The 20,912-nt window shown below is 35.2% G+C and overlaps 3 protein-coding genes across 4 annotated transcripts; 1 reads left to right on the top strand and 2 right to left on the bottom strand.

The window, feature by feature from the left end:
• Window positions 1-1,369: 1,369 nt before the first annotated feature.
• LOC117993951 (mitogen-activated protein kinase p38b-like) lies at window positions 1,370-14,599 on the bottom strand. Of its 2 annotated transcripts, none has more exons than XM_034981837.2 (9): window positions 14,374-14,599; window positions 13,116-13,252; window positions 11,722-11,915; window positions 10,871-10,980; window positions 9,728-9,852; window positions 5,502-5,581; window positions 4,076-4,197; window positions 3,456-3,586; window positions 1,370-3,019 (listed from the first exon to the last, which is right to left on the bottom strand). In XM_034981837.2, exons 1-9 carry the CDS (start codon window positions 14,475-14,477, stop codon window positions 2,940-2,942), a joined length of 1,083 nt encoding a protein of 360 aa, XP_034837728.1. In that variant the 5' UTR covers window positions 14,478-14,599; the 3' UTR covers window positions 1,370-2,939. The 2 variants fall into 2 exon arrangements, with proteins under 2 accessions (XP_034837728.1, XP_034837723.1); XM_034981832.2 differs by lacking the exon at window positions 5,502-5,581 and adding an exon at window positions 6,761-6,840.
• Window positions 14,600-15,134: 535 nt separating this feature from the next.
• ND-B17 (NADH dehydrogenase (ubiquinone) B17 subunit) lies at window positions 15,135-16,805 on the top strand. Its single transcript, XM_034981863.2, has 3 exons — window positions 15,135-15,531; window positions 16,198-16,299; window positions 16,574-16,805. The coding sequence occupies exons 1-3, from the start codon at window positions 15,289-15,291 to the stop codon at window positions 16,718-16,720; spliced, it is 492 nt and encodes a 163-aa protein (XP_034837754.1). The 5' UTR covers window positions 15,135-15,288; the 3' UTR covers window positions 16,721-16,805.
• Window positions 16,803-18,677, bottom strand: LOC117993965 (probable dimethyladenosine transferase). The gene is made up of 5 exons (XM_034981845.2): window positions 18,513-18,677; window positions 18,250-18,436; window positions 17,805-18,108; window positions 17,318-17,539; window positions 16,803-16,952 (listed from the first exon to the last, which is right to left on the bottom strand). Exons 1-5 carry the CDS (start codon window positions 18,568-18,570, stop codon window positions 16,803-16,805), a joined length of 921 nt encoding a protein of 306 aa, XP_034837736.1. The 5' UTR covers window positions 18,571-18,677.
• Window positions 18,678-20,912: the final 2,235 nt, after the last annotated feature.

Consider the following 20,912-nt stretch of genomic DNA (forward strand, 5'->3'; position numbering starts at 1 on the left):
TTTCAATTTACAATTGAATATTCCAATAGGATACATTTGTGACTACTGTACCAAATGCCACAAATAACAATATCGTCAGAGCGTTCAGAGATACTTAATTCGTTTCGCGCATAGCATATTACAAATTGAAGTTCCAAGTTGCTACCATGCCCCTAGCACATCTGAAGGACCTCGTTTACCCTAAAGATGTTAATACTTATCGTGCGAAAATACAGAAATCCATTCCAGAAGTGGTATGCAAAGTGTGCTGAAATAAAATTAAACAAACAATCAGCCGGAAGTTTTATTATCTGCTACCAATTACCTAATCACATATAGTACTGAATTTTATTGAAACCAGACTTAGGCTAAGATCACATTGGCGCGGGCGACTCCCAGCTAGGCGAGTCGAAACGACGCGAATTGCGCGAGGCATCAAATTCTTGGAGAACTCCGGCTGTTCGCCTATGCACGCGTACTCGCGTCGCAGTGCTTGTTTTTAATGGTTTAACACTGTAGGTACGTTACATAATGGAGATACAACTGTTGAATCCTATAAATCTATACCTAGGTACTAATATTATAAATGCGAAAGTGTCTGTCTGCCAGCTTTTCACGGCCCAACAGTTTAACCGATTTTGATGAAATTTGGTACAGAGTTAGTTTACCTACATCCCAGGGAAGGACATAGGCTACTTTTTATCCGGGAAAATTAAACAGTTCCCACGGGACTTTTACAAAACCTAAATCCACGCGAGCATCATCTAGTATTATTATAAACTAGCTGATGCCCGCGTGGATTTAGGTTTTTAAAAATCCCGTGGGAACTTTTGATTTTCCAGGACAAAATGTAGCCTATCTGTAGTAGCCCGTCCCCAGGATGCAAGGTGACTCAGTACCAAATTTCGTAAAACATATAAACGCATGATTTTCTAAAATCCCGTGAGATCACCACGAATTAAGAATGCAATTTCTTACAGCATCAGGGCTGAGGAGTTGGGTCATCGAGTTCAAAAAGTCTTTACTTTGTAGGTATCTTCAATATTATAACCGAGAATTTCTAAATCCCATCAGTTTTGGTGGTCACCTGACTACCTAAACTGATGGTATCCCGTACAGCATTACAAAAGATCCTTCTGCTAGATGATGCACGTGCCACTTTAAAAATAAATTAGGAGTAACATTTTTAGGTAGTTCTGTATGTGAGGTAGGGCAGGGCTTTCTTAGGTAGGACCACAGGTTAGTCAGTATATAAAGTGTAGAAGTGACACCACACAAACAGCCATAATAACTGTTCGATTGACACCTCATTACGGTGGAACACACAAATACATACATACATAGACTGCTAAAATCCTCCTCGCCGTAGTCGGATGAAAATAAAACAAAGTTTCATGACCTAAACTCAATATATTCACTGAATAAAACTCTCGCAACAACAATACATAGATATATCCAGTATAAACACGATAGAATAATATTGTAATAAAATAAGACAAGGATTTAACTTAATGATACGGATATGGCGCGGTTTTGAACTAGGTAGGTAACCACCGAACACTGAAAATTAAAATAAATAGTCCCGCTAATTGCTATTGCGCTGGAACCATGTCTTATTAAAAATCTAAATGACGTCATTTTGAGGTCAGCCGAAATAAAAATATACCATCAGCTCGAAACTTCAGTTCTGTGCTTCAATCTAGTGCTGACGTCACGACTCTCCTACAATTATTATCAAGACATTATTTGACATTGAACCTTACCGCAAACTCTTACATTAGCTTTTTGAATGTGTAACTTGTACAGTACTAACTTGTGATCTTTTAGAATATTTTACCTAATTAGTAAACTTTTATGGTTTTTAGCCCTTAGCCGGCCGGTTTGACTATACAATATTTTGTGTAAACTTCTTCTGTTAAAGGCCAAATTAAATCTTCAAAATATGTTAAATACCTACTATTTATAAAACTACATTTTGCTAACGCAAATATTTTCATGTAAAAGCAAGATAAAGCATCGTAGTTTTTTAAATAATTTATTACCTAAAGCTATTTAAAATAGGCCATATTTTATCACATTGAAAAGTATATTTTTCATACTTATCTCATTTGATTTGCTTTTTTTTTGTGTCCGCTTTTTTGCCCTCCAACATGATGATCGGAGACCTTTTATAGCTGACATGGCTTGCTTTTTTTTTTTGCCTTGCTCTGTTGGACGAGATTTTGATTTGCTTTAACGAAGTATACAATAAAATATGCCTGCATGATTATCTATCCAAATACAAATATACATAGATTAATTTATATAAAGCTCATTACTGATCCGCATAAGTAATAACTTCATAAGGAGAGTATATTAGATACTCTAATAACATTAATATTAAAAAAGCAAATATTAAAATAATAGATGCGCTAAAAATAAACAACCTTTATTTGAGGTCATATAAACTCTAAACATGTCCATACATAATATTTGAAAGACCGTAGTACACGTTGAGCCAGTGTATTAGGACAGTGGCCCACTTATGGCGTATTTTTGGGATTACTGCTATCGCTGGCCAGCCAGTTAGCGATAGGGTTAATATAATAATATCCCCTATAACGAGTTTCAGACATAAAAAGATCTTGAGCATGTGGCACATGTAATATGTGTCCACATTTTTCGCCCTATGTGTAGCGCGCCTAAATGTTGAACATAACTAAAATTATCCTTACAACTACTGCTGCTTCTTGTTACAGAAAATAAAACCTAATTTTACCCTAATTATATAACTTTGTAACATAACATACTGACCGATAAAACTTATGTTTTTACCACGTACGTAAAATACGTATGAAAATTGACTCTTAGAACTTATAGCTCGTTTATTTGTAACGACCTATGGCGTTATAATCATATAAAAATATTGCCTTTGATATAATGTTTGTTTTCTAACAGCAATAACGTTTTGCGATAATTAATTACGAGGGGTTGACTTCGATGACGGTATTCATGTGTTGAGGATGAGGCTTGAATTCTACCACTTCTTGCCACACGAGCTCTGCAAGAATCAAAATAACGCACATAAAGTGACTGCTTTTTATTAAAACAAAGCAAAATAACAAGACTTGGATATCACTTGAACTCAAAATATAAGGCAGTAACTTCAACTTAGCTTAATTTACTTTGACATACGATTGATATTGGTTTAATGAAATATTTGGACAAAGTTTTACTTAGTTTTTTCTCCTTTTTATTTAGTTTTATACTTAGAGTTAATTAAAATGAGACTATATGAGAGGAATTTGTCTCGTTTTGTCAAAGTCAAAGTATGCTCTGATGTTTAGGGTATTTGTACACTAATTCGTATTCGGTTGGTTTCCGTGAAAAACGTATGTATGCGTGTGCACACATTCGATTCGCGATTTGGCGGCCAAATACGAATCGAAGGAGTGCTCAAACGGCTTGTGTTTCGTATTATAGTTTTGTTTGCTCACCTTTCCACTTGTCGACGGGCAGCTCCATGTCTTCAAAGCTCTGGTCGTAGGGCGCGGACACGGGCTCGTCCGTGGGGTCCGCGTACTGCGCCAGGTACTCGTGCGCCAGCGCTTGCTCTGCCGTGACGCGTCTGCAACAAACAATGACAGTTATTTTTGTGCCGATTAGAAGCGCCCCACCGTGCGTACCGAAAAAAAAACTGACCTACGTCAAATGGTCTTCTCCTTAGCGCTATTTTGATTCTTATCATTAACACAATTTAGTTCCGAGTACGCTCACAAGACGCTCACTACTGCTATTAGCCCCAAAATAGCGAAAATAAAGTTGCTTCAAAAAACACATAACTCGTAAAAAACTCATCACACGCCATTTTAACTTTAGTAGTTTTGACACGTTTTTGACATGACAGTTGACCCATAGAGTGAAAGTGGCGCGTGAGTAGACATTTTGTATGGGCTATACCCGAACATTTTTTAAGCTCTCTTGATTTGTTAGTACCCTTTGTGTCCTGTCAAACAGTTAGATGCACACAGGTTTTAAGCATAAGAGGGAGTTCATATCTCAACATTCTTTATTAGATTTCGTGTTGAAAGATCTTCTAATTAGTCTCGTCACTCACTTGTCAGCATCGAGCTCCAGCATGAGCTCGAGCAGGTTGATGGCGAGCGGGTTGGCGCCGCGGAACACTTCGCGGAAGTCGCGCCGCTTCAGCGTGGGCAGCGACTGGATGTAGTTGCGCGCCTGGAAACGTTGCAGATGGAATAAACATCACTTCTCTTCCATATGGCTACTTCTTTGTACACACGACGCAACGGAGACGCTAGACGGTATACGCAGTTTATTGTGGCTAATTCCGTTGTACACAATCTCTAAACTAAACTAAAATGATACGTCTAAATCTATTGCTATCCCTTTCATAATGTTGCTTGCGGAAAAGGATGGCACTAGATTTAGACCTGATAATTTAGTTTAGAGATTGTGTACAAGAGAATCAGCCCCAATGTAATGTTAACATTTTCCTCGAAAACTACTAAACCGATTCTGATGGTGTATTTTATATACTATATAAAATTATTAAATTAGTTTGTAGGGGGTGATCTCTGGAACTACTGAACCAATTTGAAAATTCTTTCACCAGTAGAAAGCTACATTATTCCTGAGGAACAGGCTATATTTCTGGCAAAAAGGAAATGTCAGTCAAAAGTACGGTTCACCTTTAAAATAACGACTAATATCGTACTTTTTTGACACAAAGTTAAAATGCGAGTGAGATCTCATTTTGTACGTTTTATAATAAGCTGAGATCAAAACGTCACTTAACAAAATAAAATGAGTCACACAACTCACAAAATAAGAAATACTGAACACAAAAACAAACAAAACAAAGCGATAATTGTAAATTATGTAAGTATTAATTTAAACAAACCGAGTCATTTCAACAGTGAATTTATCGTACAATTTCCATAGTAAAATTCACATTATACTGAATTGTTAGGATATTAATTATGTAATAAAGCATTAAGCAATAGCATCCTATATTATGTACTTGTTTTGATATCCCTTGGAGTCCAAAACTCCAATCTAATCTCTTAAAATGTTAAACAATACCTACCCACTTAGGTAGGTACTTAGTTTTTATAAATATTTTTTAGTCCAGTTTTTAGTATTTAGTAGCCCCAATATTTCAATCGTCAAATAACTTTTGTTAGGAATGAATTTGATGTTTTGACAGATTTTGTACAGAAAATGTTAAAACGTCAATCGCCAGTTAAAGTTTATCTAGCGATTGAAAAATCAGCTCATAATACACTTTTCATAAAAAATAAAATCTCATATTTTACGGTATTTTTATAAAGAAAAAATATCGTTCCTATTAAGCTTCGGTCAAACTGAACCGAATGCACGTCGCGAATGTTTAGATCCGACTACCCGCGCTAATCTGAACACGTCTATATACAAGTTCGTCGAAGCAATTGCATCCAGTTAGACCGAAGCTTTACACCTAGGTAGTAAGGTAACCTAGTACTACTTTATAGTCAGCTTACCTCTTCACTTAATTTTTTGTCAATAGTTTCTTGATCAGGTTTTCCGCACAAAAACAATATTCTTGTGAGATGGTCAATATCTGAACGCGTAAAGGTTAAGGCAAGCACCAAACTTACACAAGCATAGTGTGACAGTACAAACAGTTTAATAAAGCCGAATTTTAATAATATTAATATAAAGCCCATGTATAAATAGCCTATATAATAAATTAAAAGCCCATAAGCAGATCAGCCGAAAGCCGGCAACATATCTGAAATGCCTATCAGAAAAAACTGCTCATACATTTTGTAGGTAAGTACTAAAGACTGTCAGAATTTCGCTCACAGAGAGAGTGCGACAACTACTATTTGGACAGACATTTTGAGACAAAAATAAGAAATATTTTTTTTATTATTAATTATTTATCATATAATATTTCAAATATATTCTATGAACATTTGTGATACATCGTTTATAAACAACAAGACACGACTATGAATCAGAAAATGGGGTTAAAAAAATAACATCTGCTTAAGGACTACTAAAAATATCAGTGGGTATTTACATTTAACATGTAGAGTAAACAAATAAAACTTTGCCACCAAATAATTTTTATAATTTCTAATCCATTATGTTTTACAAATCAAAGATCAAAATCATTAGATATGCCTTGACACCGAGAAAATATTGCGCGTACAGCATAACCTGACATAATTATATAAGTGTTGTTTCTCTTGTAGGTACTCTTTCTCTCCTGCCTAATTGCTAATGTCAGGTTTCAATATTCAATCTATTTATGATTTGTCGATAAATTACTCAGCAACATTGTTATTTGTCATATAGACCATACAATTTTTAACAAACAACAGTGTCTGTGTCAACGTACTTATGATAAGTTTTTTAAATATTGAACAAACAAGCAGGCGGATCACCTGATGTGATTACCGCCACCCATAAACATTTGCAACACCAGGGGAACCGCCAATGCTTTGCCACTTGCCGGTTTTCAGAAATTTGTTCCGCCCGATGAATAATCCCATATTGAAATCCATTGGGAATACCGCCGAAAGAGGTTGGTACCACAACTTGGTTGTATATGCGACAAAAAAAGAAATGTGGAAGAAGGGCGTGGAAGATTACGGATAGATTGAATATTGAAACGGGAATATTGAATAACGTTACTCAAGTTAGCGACCGTCCTGAGATCATTGTAGACACAATAGGCATGCAAGATGAGAGCAAATCTAACGATTTAAATTTTTTATGCAAATATACTCACAGATTCTGATGATATCTTCTGCATAAATTCCTGAGCGGGTGTGCCGAGTACTTCCATTATCAAGTTTAACTGATGGATATCTGTTTCCTCGATTAAGGTTGAAAAGCATAGAGAATGTAACAAAATAAGCTAACAGAAAATGTTATCACAAAAAGCATTTAAGGCTATGGACAACATTTATGTAGCTTGTTCGCGCAAATATAGAGCTATAATATTGTCCCTAGCCTGCTGGTCAAACTGATAAACAGCACACTTAGCATGACCACCTTGAGAACGGATAATAAATTCTATGACCGAAATTCTATCGACTTTGTGAAACAATTTAAGACAACGAGAGACGCTTTTTAGTGGTCAAGCTATCTCATGATTTAGTAGCCCATTTTCATCTATGGTATTTTTCCACTTTTCGAATTAAATGTTATATGAAAATGGGCTCCAATATCTAAACAAGAATATACTCAAATTCAAAGCAATCTAAAAGTTACACTGAAATGCAATTTGCAAACTTACCTTTCGATTTTTTCAAACTTTCTTAAAATAAAAAAGTATAATGCACTTGCAATGACTAACGCTAAAAGCCAAAAAACTAAAATAAATTCATCATTTAGAAAATGTATGATATATTATGATAAGAATAATAAATTAAATACAGTACTCTACCACTTTTATAAGTTACGCCGATTTACATATTATTATGCAGAAATCTTATTTTTAAATAGCGCGAAATTATCTCGCGCGCGCCCGTCCGCTATTGGTTGTTGCCTACGCGCCATGTTTTGTTCGCGCAAATCATAGAGATAGTATACATAGAGGTAACCATAACATGTTGCCGCTCTTGTACATCTATGTGTCAAAGAGGTATTGTTATCTCCGTCTTTTTCAGGGAACCTCCATTCGTATAAAAGCGATAGCTCATATAAGTCTGGCAACGTCGCTCTATCGGTGAAAATAGTGACCAGTATAGTTGACAGGTGCCCCCTTAAGCAGACAAAACATTGGGGTTTGATGCAACATTTTTACCAAATATTTAAAAATCAGATAAATCAGGGTCAAAATTACACTAAAAAGTGGAAACAAAATGTGTGAAGCTGTATTTTGTGCATCCAGATCTACGAAAGGAGGCGTAAAAGTTCCAGAATTGTATTTTCACGGGTTAGTCTTTAATAATTATTTCATCTCTACCAACCGCGATTTTTACTCCGAAAATCGCTGAAAATTAAAGATTTGCATATTATAAGTGTAATTATCTCGTGACAAAGTAACAAAATCACGTTTCACAGCGTAATTTAATGTTAATTTAATGCATTCTTTTAGGCCTCATTTGTAGTGATGTGTGTACATACTTTATCGATAAAATCAAATTTATCGTTTTAATAATATTTGCATACCTTTGTAGATTTCCAAAATGTCCTGAAATTAGAAATGCCACACATTTCTAAATAATCAGGGCCATAAAACGAAAAAACTGGGAGCCAAAGAAATATTCTCGCCTATGTTCAAAACATTTCGAAAATCCTGTTAACTATATTTTTGGTTTAAAATAAAGAAATTAGATGCAGTACCAGTACATTTGAAGGATATCCTAAATAGTTAGGTACTATCAACCAGTACACTAAGCACTTTCAAACTGTATGTAGGTAGCCGGTAGGTGTCTACTACTAGATAAGTAGCACATTGCAATTTTCTTGATTTGACCATAGTTAAACAAAAAGAGACCAACTATTAATTTGCAGGTTTGAGGAAGTAAATTATTTCTTATGTTTTACAGTTTTTTTTTAATTTTTGTTAAAAATGCTAAAATCCTTATGACGATCATAAGGATTTTTGCATGTTTAAAAGCATGACAAATAAAATTTTATTTCAGGTTATAAAGAAACTAAAACCACGTCAAGAGCTGGCTAATAGTGAAACCAAAACGAGTCGAACTTTATCTACCTTAGAAGCCTTGGGTCTGCTGATTGTGAATAGATACTAGGCTACCCAGGCTGGCTGCCAGGTAGGTATAAACTTTGTAACAACTAATCACGAATCCAACTCCTCAATGTCACGTTGCAAGAGTAGGTAAGTAGTTAGGTAAAGACTGTTATTGAGGATAATTTTTTATTCAATTATAAACTTTTAGAAGTTCTTACTTTTGAATCGTCAAATGCATCTATTTTTGGTCAGTAATAAGGAAAATAGAACTTACCAGGGCCACTGTAGTTCATCGTGAGTCTTATAGCTTTTTAATTTTATTACTTGTTTTTTTTAACAGACTGTAAAGAGAGTCGCAGGGAGTCGGATGATGTAGGCGCAAGACCGTGGCGTGTGGAAATCCTATCCTAGAGAGTATCGAGCAGCTATAATATGCCAGCTGATCTCAACTTAGATCTGATTTGTTTCACGTATATTCTTTCTTTCTTCATTCTGGGCTGGTTTCCGCACTTAAACGTTTCCGTCTGTAGTGCGATTGTTTCACGTATAAAGACGATCCTAAAACAAGTCACATTTCTTATCTACCTACATTTGAAGCGGTGGGAAGTAGAACCAACAAACTGTTTGCCTATCTTCTTTTTACTCAATAAATTGATTTGAATTAATTAAAATGTGTTTCCTTTTATACTAAGTACTAGCTTAATTAAGCTGTAATATCGATATCCTTAAAAAATTCGTCGTCCCAACCGTAGATGGGTGCACACAGTGACAAGATGACGCACGCACACATAAATGAATTGACACGCATTTAGAGCTTAGTATCCATCCAGGTAATCATTCATCTAAGGCGCAAATTATGAGCGAGATAACAAGTTCTCTGTTGTTCTTGTGTTTACAATCGTTACGTCAGTCGTCAAGCAATAAAGTCTGTATTTCATTGGTGTACATACAGTTTTAGTCGGAGTTAGGTAACGCTTTTCTGCGTAAACGAACTTTGCCGATGCGATTTACAAAAGTAGTAGTAGGTACTGTAAATGACTTTAAAAAGGATACGGTCTGTACCAGGGAACAGTGTTCTACCGGTAAGAAGTTCAGCCATAATGCAACCGACAGACCAGATATCTACGGTTTGATTATAGTGCATCCAATTAAGCATGATCTCTGGTGCCCTGTACCACCTATAATCAATTTTGTTAATCTTAAAATAAAAAATAGTCTATAATAATCTATAACCATACTGTTTCTTAGAAGACTAGCTGATGCCCGCGACTTCGTTCGCGTTTTTAAAAATCCAATCGCAGCCATGTGCTTTTCTGGGATAACATTGTATCCCATGTTGTATAAAAGACAGACCAGGCACATTTTCGCATTTATAGGTATTATTATTAATGAAAATATAGCCTTATTATATATGAAGATATAATATTCTTGGAATCATATTTACCTATAGCATTTTTTATTAATTTTATCTTTTTTTTAATAAAAAATTTTTTTAGGGTTCAAAGGAGATCGCCCGTGAACGGGCCCCCTCTTTTGTGGCGTCGTGTCAAAACTTAAATTAAATTTTTAAAAATGTGTTATTTTTTTATGATTATGTTTTATAACGACTTTTTTTCACTCTATTATTGAAAATATCCACAATTACAGTTAGAATCGTAAACATGCATTTATTTTGAAGCAGTATTAATTAAATATAACCTCAATATCAGCAATATAAAAAATAAGATTTCTTTATAACCAGGGTGAATAAATGGAAATCGTTTGCAGAATATAAAGAGTTAATTATTTGTCTACAAAATAAAATTAAAACCATGGTGACATAACAATTATATTAGGGGGGGCCCAAAGCTCCTAAGAAAATGGGCAATCTCTTTTCACAATCGCCAAATAAACTATAACTGAAGTTTAAATTTCAAATTTTGAAATTTTTAATACAAAAACTGCTAATTAGCGATAAGGTTGCCCTTTGTATCTTACTTCTGTGTGTGTTTTTTGTTCTTTTACTGTAATCCGTCTTGTGGTGGAACAAATAAAGTGTATATAATAATAATAACCATGGAATTTATTCCTCAGTTAAATTTTCTTTGGCAAATGAAAAATCGGCCCTTTAAAAAAATTTAAAGGCATAAATACAATTAATGAAATTGATTACTTACTCTACTATGTATTATTTTACTTTATCTACAAGAAACATACCTCGTGGCCACATATCCTGTCATTTCAATTTCAGTTGGTCTCGCTAAACCAAAATCTAATATTTTCAGTTCACAATCCTCATTAACAGCAATGTTTGAAGGTTTGAGGTCCTAAAAATGAAATAAATAAATGAATGAATGAATGAATGAACATACTTTTTTTGAACACCACAAAATTATTACATACTAGATGATGCCAGCGACTTCAAGCACGTGGATTTAGATTTTAAAAATCCCATGGGAATTCTTTAATTTTTCCAAGATCACTTAAATCATGGCACCTTACTTTTGCACATCTAGTGTTAACACTATAGTTTTGCAAATAACTTTCAGTACAGTATGCAGCCGATAGTTATGTAGAGTTAGTATTTGTAGAGCATTGGCCCTGTTGTTGAGACTGACAAAATATCATTTATAGGTATGAGTGACAGAGACAACGCTCTGCAAACCGTCTGTCTGTAAATTGTGGCACCTTACTTCTGCACATCTAGTGTTAACAATATATTTTTGCAAATAACTTTCAGTACAGTATGCAGACAATAGTAATGTAGAGTTAGAATTTGTAGAGCGTTGGCCCTGTTGTTGAGACCGACAAAATATCATATAGGTATGAGTGACAGAGACAACGCTCTACAAACCGTCTGTTAGTTTAAAGGCCGATGCACATTACTTTCTGCCGTGTACTGTAAGCTCTAGACAATAAGCAAGTATTGTAAGTAGAGATTGGAGAACAACACTACTTGTCAGTAGTGCGTAATGCAAATCATTTGGTCATTATTACCAAGGATGTCCTGTAGGCATGCTGCCAACAATTGATATAATTGCATAGTAAATAACATAGTGTGCACATACCCTGTGAATAATTCCAGCTGAATGAATATACTTGAGCCCTCTAAGGATCTGATAAACTAGGAACTGAACATGATCGTCGGACAACTTCTGAGTGCGGATGATGTTGTTCAAGTCTGCCCCCATCAGGTGTGTCACCAAGTAAACCTGTTGGAACTCTTCAAGATTCTTCTCAGGAGTGAATACATCCAGGAGGCCTGGAATTGTTTAGTTGTATGAAGGTGAACTAGGTAACTAAAATCAGTACCCTTATTATAAATGCGAAAGTGTGTTTGTTTGTTGTTTTGTCCTTCAATCATGGCGCAACGGTGCAACAGATTGATGTGATTTTTGCATGTGTATAGATAAAGACCTGTAGAGTGACATAGGCTACTTTTTATCCCGGAAAATCAAAGAGTTTCCAAGGGATTTTTAAAAACCTAATTCCACGCGGACGAAGCCGTGGGCATCAGATAGTAATATATATACTTTGATTAATTTGATAGCTTGTGATGTTCAGCGAAAAAAACGAGGATAGTTCGATTTCATCTCTCACAGCACTGTAATCCCGTTGCAAGCCACATGGGTATTGCTCATTGGGTTCAAATATCTCATAATTTTTTTAGAATGTAAAATTAATAAATACTATTTTAAATAAAACAAATAAAGCAAGCAAGATCACAGTGTTAAAAATTTATTTTTCTATATTATAAAACATGAATCCCCAAATGCAGTTTAAATAAATAGGTATTAATTTATGTTAAAATATGCTTGAAAACTTCTGTAGTGTTGCACATTGCTATAAACTTAACAGAAAGGTCAATATTAGCTAGTGCCAAGATCATAAATAGTATGACAGAAGTATGTTGTAGCAAGATAAATGATACTGAGTAAAAATATTTAGGAATGGATAGCTTGAATTCAAAATTTTGCCATGAAGCATTCCTATCTAACCACTATAAGTTGAAGGCATATTTTTAAATTGACACATGATGACTAAATGATACTATATTATATAATATACTATGTACAATGTACATGTCTCCTTTATAAACTTGTATCATGTATTGTATACAGTAAATGCCTTGAGAATTGTACAAGTGCTCATACCTATTCCCAAGTTACTCATACATTTTTGTTTTTGTATTGACATTGATATTCAAAGTAGCAGTGGTGAATGGTTAAAGAAAGCAAACAATTTTATCTAACAATATCTAAAAAAATGAGTAAGACTATTGTGGATCTATTAGAAGGTGGTACTGGGTACATTAATTGACCACCACAAAAACAATTAAAAACACAGCCAGTTCAGGCAACTCCACAGCCTAAATCTATGGTTATTATACAAACTATTGTTTCTATCACTCGCATTTCCATATAGACAGTACTTTAAATAAGTCTTTGCTTATTGTACTTACCAATAACATTTTCATGGTTCATGTGCTTCAACATTCTCAACTCCCTGTATGTACGCTTAGCATGCACGGCCGACTGAAATGGTCTTGCCAATTTCTTTATTGCTACCTTCATGTTATGCAAGGAGTCTATTGATGAGCTGCAATAGTCATTTACATACTCTACATCAAGCTATACAATATGCATAATCGCTAACTAAGGTCCGTTTTGGACCTCGCTACTTCCCGCTAAATTCACTCACAAAAGGAATAATATTGGTAACATAACAAAGTTGTAAGTGAAGTTAGCAGAAGGCGAAAAACTGCACCAATCAGCAATTGATAACAGTAATAACTATTTCTTCATCTTCTTCTTCTTCTTCTTTAAACAATAGATCGGAGACAGTCGCAGTGGTTCAGGATATCAAGGACCTGTACAGTCCCCCCAACAACTACTTACTATGAGGGTAATTTAACCCATACTAATATTATAAATGTGAAAGTATGTCTGTCTGTTTGTCTGTCTGCTAGCTTTTCGCGGCCCATCCGTTTAACCGATTTCAATGATATTTTGTACACGGATAGCTTGCAACCCAGGGAAGGACATATGCTACTTTTAATCCCTGACAATTAAAGAGATCCCACAGGATTTTAAAAAACCTAAATCCATGTGGACGAAGGCGCGGGCATCATCTAGTATATTGAACAAATATGTGTGTAACTTTGTAGTTATTAAGTTTGGTCATGACAATTCATGAGCAACCCATCGCCAGCTCACTACAGAGCACAGGTCTGCCCTCAGAATGAGAGAGGGTTTGGCCACGCTGGCCAAGTGTGGATTGGCAGACTTCACACACCTTTGAGAACATTATGGAAAACTCTCAGGCATGCAGGTTTCCTCACGATGTTTTCCCTCACTGTTAAAGTAAGTAAATACTCCGAAAAGTTAGAGGTGCGTGCCCGGGATCTAACCCCCGACTTCCGAATAGGAGGCGGACGTTCTAACCACTAGGCTATCAGATAACAATTACTTTTAAATTCAGAAAGGAATGTTAAACTTTTAATCTACAAATCAAGAAATTGTACTATACATGAAATTATTTTAAGAATGATAGGCAAGACAGAGAACCAGTTCCACCCACACAGACTGTGCAATTAAATTTTCACATGCAATACTTTCTCGATAAGCTACACGGACGTGATCTATAATGCATAAAAAATTGTATTCAAAAATAAATACTGGCAATTTGCCTATAATATATTCTAATTAATAAATACTTACCAAACCTGACCATAAGCCCCAGATCCTACAGGTGTAAGCATTTGGTATCTCTCAGGTACAATCCATTCTGTTTTATTAATTTCTACTGTGTGATATCGCGGCATTGCGATCTTTTTCTTTTACGATCAATTAGATGCTACAAACTACAAATTATTAGTATTTACGAAGTTTCATGAAAATATTTAACACAATATTGCTAGGTCGCTGTCAAAACTCAAATCACAGAGTACATTATACTCAAATGTGTTCTATTCTTGGTTCTATTAAAAAAAGTTGTCAGATCGTAATGTACCTATTTATTTATTTTAATTTTTTTTACGGCCCTGGATAACGGCCCGGTCTTTTAAGGCCTAATGTACCTATATATCATAATATCCAAAGAAGTTGGAAGTAGTACTCATGAAGTACTACTAGGTAGGTACGTAGTACACCCATATCGCGCCAAATATACTTTTTTTTCCAACTGGCTTTACGGCTCTGGTTTCTAGGTTTCTTACTATTTCTTTTAATCTCTATAAATGCCCAACTCAGTTCTGCTGAGGTTTGTGATGTCAACAGTACTTATCCTTCAAGTTTCAACTGTCAAATCAAGGCTTAAAATTACTAGGGTCCAGAGCTAAAAAGCAAAAAAACAGTAAAAAATGATGGAAAAACTGTCAAATTAATGTGAAATTTATTATGCTCTTTGGTCGGATTATCGTCTCGATCTGTCCTCTTTTAAGGTTAGAAGTTAGAACCCAGAGTCGTAAAACCAGTTAAAAGAACTACATTCTAAGGTCAAATTCACAGAGTACTTTTAACATCAAATTCCTGCAAATTGTCAATTTGTCATGTTATTTTAAAGTCTTATTGATATTTTTTCCAATAGCGAAGTGGGTTTCAAAATAAATATTAGTTACTGCTAAAGGCAATAAAATGGCTCAAACAGCAGGGGTCAAGCCCATGACCATTGCTGGTCGTGTGGCATCTGAAAGAGAGAGATGTATAGGTATGACTGATGCCGAAAGGGCATGGCGAAAGCAATGGCTAAAAGACCAAATATTAGCTTCAAATGAGCCTGTACATGTTGAAGAATACTGGAGGGAGCGTACTAATCCTATACGTCGTTTCTATCGTAAACCCCTGGATGTATTATACAACAAGCTTGCTCCTGTATTGGTAAGATTACATAACAATGAGGCCGATTCTCTAGTACACAATCTCTAAACTAAACTAAATTAACAGGTCTAAATCTAGTGCTATCCTTTTCCGCAAGCAACATTATGAAGGGATAGCAATAGATTTAGGCGTGTCATTTTAGTTTAGTTTAGAGATTGTGTACAACGGAATTAGCCACAATAATAACCTTACTGGTATGAAAACAGTACTTTTATGGTAAACTATAAATCTGTTTATGTTGATAAGACTGAAGACACTTAATGCAGAAGAGCAGAAGAGATAGCTATCTAGGAATTGTTACCCAAACACAGTAGTTTAGTCTTTTGGATTGCAAATTTACATAATATTATTACAGAATATTATTATATAGTATAATAATGTTGCTAATTCTGTTGTATACAATCTCTAAACTAAAGAGACATGTCTAAATCTATTGCTATTCCTTTCATAATGTTGCTTGCGGAAAAGGATAGCACTAAATTTAACCTGTTAATTTTGTTTAGTTTAGAGATTGTGCACAAAAGAATTGGCCCCATTATGATATTATCATTGGTACAAGATAATATTATAATCTTTCTTCTTGATAGCTTTTTTCAAATTGATAACTGAGGAAACATTCTCTTTTGCTTTGTATTATCATTACATGATAAAAATATTTTGCCACAGGGACAGCAGCGTGCAGCAGATTACAGATACATCGCAGGAAAACTAGCTTTGTTTAGTGTTGGTGTTTTGTTTATCCATTACTATTTTAAATATCAAGGAAATGTAAGTATGAAAGACTAGCCTGAATAATGATTATATTTTATACTTTTTGCTGAAAAATAATCCAATCTATCTATACTATATCTTAGTCCTTAGTGTAAGTGTTCATGTTAAAAAGTGACTTTCATATTAAAATATAACATTAAGGTGTTAAAACAATCATAAAAACTATGTTTTTCCATTTATAATTGACAGATTTATGAAAAGTTAATATTAACTTGAAACTACATTAGTGTCTAGATGACTAAATAAATCATACTTTTATTAATTTTAATAGGACTGGACTAAAAAAGGAGGATGGAGAATCACAAAAACTAAACCAATGGTGCTACCTGGACAACCTGGTTTTCCATTCAAGTCTGAGCGTAGCAACGATTCTGACTATGCTGACAGGGGTTTCAGCAAATCTGTCTTTACAAAGTAGATAATAATGTTATGTATAAAGAAAGTAGATAATTTGGCACTGTATATTTAATTGAATTTATTGAAAATAAACTCATTTTCTGTTATGCAAAGTGTATTCCTTCCGAATTAAATGCATGTAACAATTTCATGAAGTCATCAATATCCATTGTTCTTGCTCTAAATTGATCAGCCTCAGCTTGCAACAAAATCTGTTGTAATTTTTCTTTTATGTCAAAATCTTCTGGTATTTCCTAGAAAAGAGATTACACAGACCTTATAAAGTTGTAATTGAACTAATAAATTATTATAACCCTATACTTATATACTTTTGTAATAATATTCAGCTTTTGTTTGTCTGCAAAACTCGAAAAGTAGGTAGTCGGTCAATTGATTTGGAATTTTCACACATTGCATTTCTACATATGTATGCGTAAGCATTTATACATACTTTTTATCTTAAAGTTCCTATAGGAACAGGAATAATTTGCTTCCCTAATAACTAATATCAGACTGAGTCACAAGTTGTGTTCACTATGTTTAGTGGTGACTCACAAAGCATAGCCAGGTTTAAATCATTTATAATAATTAACTCATAGATATAAGTGAATGATTCTACCTTGTTATTCAATGAGCAATGAACTCTATAATTTTTGTCAAGGACAGCCATTGTTGTGTTTTGCTTGAAGGCAGCAGATAAAGTTTTGTTCTTGCGCACAAATGCTATCCTTGTGAGTCCATCCCATTCTACGAAGTTAATTGGTGGAGGTGGATTCCGGGGCTCTATCCTCACTACACTTGACTCCACTTTAGGTGGAGGTCTAAAATTATTCTTTCCAACCTGCACCAAAGATATAATAAAAGATATGAAATGCAAGACAGTTTTAAATTAATAAATTGATCAAACTTTTCTGTAGTATGTATTTACTATTTATTAAACTGCTGCATTGTAGGGAAACCTTAATTAAAATGGTTGTCACTGTCTGCTATAAACAATAACATTGGTACTACTGTTGTGTGACCAATTCAGATTTAAGCAAAGCAAGGTTCATTTCTTTTCTTAAAAAATAAAATTAATTGGCTCATAGTAAAACTCTCATTCATACCTTCATTAGCATATCAACTCTTGCCAGCAGCTGGGTGTTTATTGACAACCTACAGTACAACTTATCCCCTGGCTTGGCAACCAGTCTCTGGGCAAACTCCTGTTGAAACATTAGAACAGCACATCGGAAGAATGGTCTGTGGAGTAGCAACTTGAAAACTAAAGGAGAGCTGATCTGATATGGTATATTGGCAACACAGATATCAAAAAATGGCAATTCCATTTTTAAAACATCTCCAACCAATATTTGAAGGTTTGCTTGATATGGTGTGCCCTGAACACGCTTCTGAAGTTCTGCAACTAACCTAAAAAATTACAATGAAAAATAAACTTGGTATTTATTATAGTTAGAGATAATCTAGGAAAAGTATTGTATACCTATATCATGAAATTAACATTTCAAAGCCAATCTTATAACAAAAAAAAAGTTGCTTAAAAATAACTACCTTGTATCAATTTCACATGCAATGACTTTCTTAACTCTGTCTAGCATCTTTATTGTCATGTTACCAGTACCAGGTCCAATCTCAAGAGCAACATCTGTTGGCCTTAACCCAGCTTTATCTAACATTGATGTTATAATGAGAGGGTTCTTCAATATATGTTGGCCGAAATCTTTATTAAACTGGATTCCTAGAATAAATACATTAGGGAAAATAAAATTTGGAGAAATACAACCACCTTCATAACCTATAAAGATATTACAAACCTTGCTTAGCAACTTCATTATGAATCCTAGATTTCTTCTCAGCTTTAATTTTTGGCATTTTAGTAATAATTTACAATACAAATTAATTAATTTTTAAAACAAGGTAAACAAAACAAATATTTCTATTTTTTGACGCTTGACCAAAAAGAAATTGGCTTGACGTTGACACTGACAGTTAACACCAATTATAAAAAAAAGTATGTAAAACTTTTACTCTGTGCACCAAATTTTTGTTTGAGCTGGCTTTACGGCTCTGGATTCTAGTCTTTTTGAATTGACACCACAGGCTAGGTACATTTTTTAAAACTCATTTTACGGCTCTAGGTTCTAGTTCTAGGGTTACTCAGTCTACAATCCAGGTACCTGTTCCTGGATGGATACCAAATGCATGTCAATCATCTAGGGTTAGGACGACGAGTGGACGAGATATTAGTCGATACCATAGATTATCTACTATATTACTAGTAGAGATAGATGTGCGACTTAAGATTTATTTTTCAAAGTTACGCGTGTGCTCACATCTAGAGGGCACTAATAGCGCGCTAGGCGTGCGAGAGCGCGAAAATTTAAATGCTATTTATAAAAGTACTTTACTAGCACATTTTATATTTTTGAACATGTTTTAAAAAAATATCAATAATTCCATTAACGTTTGTTTAAAACATGTTTAAAAATATATAATACAAGACTGACTCTTTAAGATACTAAATTATAAAACACTATACCTAGAAATAAAAAGGTTTTAAGGTTTTATAAAGTATTTTATTTTCATAAATTCGTAACTAGGTACATAAAATACATACCCAAATTCAAGACCCACGAGATTGGTATCGCTCAAATCCAAAATTTTTGGTTATTTACTTTTCGTAACTTTCATATTACTACCACAACTGGTGTATTTCAACGATCTTCAAACTGGTGATTGCAAATTTGACAATTCGTAACTAGGTATATACACTCGGCGTCAAAAAAATCGCACCTTTCAAAACATCTACTTCAAACAATTTTAAACCTTATTTGACATCAATAATGAGGGTCATGTTGGGTATCATTTGAAAGGGGATGAAATGGAGAGCACAAAAACAATTCAATTAATTATTTTTCTTTTATTGGAACAGCACAAAAAAAGAAGTTTATGAAACAGTAAAAATCCTTAATTAAGCCTTAATTTAAAACAGATTAATTATACAAAAAAGAATACAAAAAATGATCTTAAAAATAATCTAAAATCTAGTGTTACCCCCCCTTGCCCTGATGACGGCTTCCATACGATCCCTCATGGATCTTATCAATTTTAAAATGTCTTCTTGAGGGATAGTGTTCCATTCCTCAATAACAGTATCTTTAAGTTCCTGGAGAGTCGTAGGAGCGGGATCACGAGACCGAACCTTGCGTTTTAAATGGTCCCATAGGTGCTCAATCGGGTTCAGGTCTGGACTTCTTGCTGGCCAGTGCATGACAGAGATCCCAACCTCTTGAAGGTACTCGCGCACAATAATTGCAGTGTGAGCGCGAGCGTTGTCGTGCATCAACATGAACCCCTCGCCAACAAAACTGGCATAGGGGACCACATGTTCTTCCAGGATCTCTGTGATGTACCGGTGAGCAGTCAGTGACCCTTGCCCGCGAGCACCTCGAGCCCGGGAGACGCAAACAAGGTCGGTTTTGCCGTCGGCAGACATGCCGCCCCAGAACATACAAGAACCGCCTCCATATTCCACCGTCTCCTGGATGCAGGCTTGGGCGAATCGTTCACCCTGTCTTCTGTACACTCTTTTGCGTCTGTCGTTGCAGAAAAGGCACACTCTCGTCTCGTCTGAGAAGAGAACAGCTTTCCATTGTTCGAGGGTCCAATTGACGTGTTCGCGAGCGAATTGCAAGCGGGCTCGCCGATGCTCTGCGGTCAATTTGGGACCCGTAGCAGCTTTTCGCGGCGCTATTTTCTTCTCCCTCAGTCTTCGTCTAACCGTAGACACACTCACAGTTCTTCTGTTAGTTGTCTGGAGCTGCTGTCGCAACTCAACAGCATTTAAGAACCGATTTCTCAAAGACGTCACTACGATGAATCGGTCGTCTCTCTCCGAGGTGCAGCGACGTCTACCAGACCCATGTCTTCGGACGAAGCCACCGGTCTCCAGGAAACGCTGGTACACTCTTCGAACCGAAAAACGGCTCAAGTTGAGTTGCCGAGCGACATCACACTGCCGCATGCCTGATTGCAGTAGTGCAATCACTTGGGCGGCCTCATCAATAGTGGTATCCATCTTCAAAGGTATTTTTCTTGGGAATGAGCTTCTCGTGTGTCCACTTCAACGGTTAGATAGCGAATGACCCCGATTGTACCTGTATTGACCATTTTATACCTACAAAAGGTAGCGCAACTAGCGGCTGTCTTAAGAA

The sequence above is a fragment of the Maniola hyperantus genome, chromosome 2 (assembly GCF_902806685.2).
Source record: "Maniola hyperantus chromosome 2, iAphHyp1.2, whole genome shotgun sequence".
NCBI classification, from domain to species: domain Eukaryota; kingdom Metazoa; phylum Arthropoda; class Insecta; order Lepidoptera; family Nymphalidae; genus Maniola; species Maniola hyperantus.

What these genes read in the sequence shown, in the direction of transcription:
- LOC117993951 (XM_034981837.2), bottom strand. Translation starts at nt 14,477, where the DNA reads ATGCCGCGATATCACACAGTAGAAATTAATAAAACAGAATGGATTGTA. An exon ending in CTGGAGCTCGATGCTGACAA is followed by an intron (nt 3,587 to 4,075) that starts GTGAGTGACGAG and finishes TGTTTGTTGCAG; the next exon opens with ACGCGTCACGGCAGAGCAAG. An exon ending in GCCCGTCGACAAGTGGAAAG is followed by an intron (nt 3,020 to 3,455) that starts GTGAGCAAACAA and finishes TGATTCTTGCAG; the next exon opens with AGCTCGTGTGGCAAGAAGTG.
- ND-B17 (XM_034981863.2), top strand. Translation starts at nt 15,289, where the DNA reads ATGGCTCAAACAGCAGGGGTCAAGCCCATGACCATTGCTGGTCGTGTG. An exon ending in ACAAGCTTGCTCCTGTATTG is followed by an intron (nt 15,532 to 16,197) that starts GTAAGATTACAT and finishes ATTTTGCCACAG; the next exon opens with GGACAGCAGCGTGCAGCAGA. An exon ending in ATTTTAAATATCAAGGAAAT is followed by an intron (nt 16,300 to 16,573) that starts GTAAGTATGAAA and finishes TAATTTTAATAG; the next exon opens with GACTGGACTAAAAAAGGAGG.
- LOC117993965 (XM_034981845.2), bottom strand. Translation starts at nt 18,570, where the DNA reads ATGCCAAAAATTAAAGCTGAGAAGAAATCTAGGATTCATAATGAAGTT. An exon ending in TAATGAAGTTGCTAAGCAAG is followed by an intron (nt 18,437 to 18,512) that starts GTTTGTAATATC and finishes TATTTATTCTAG; the next exon opens with GAATCCAGTTTAATAAAGAT. An exon ending in ATTGCTCATTGAATAACAAG is followed by an intron (nt 16,953 to 17,317) that starts GTAGAATCATTC and finishes TCTCTTTTCTAG; the next exon opens with GAAATACCAGAAGATTTTGA.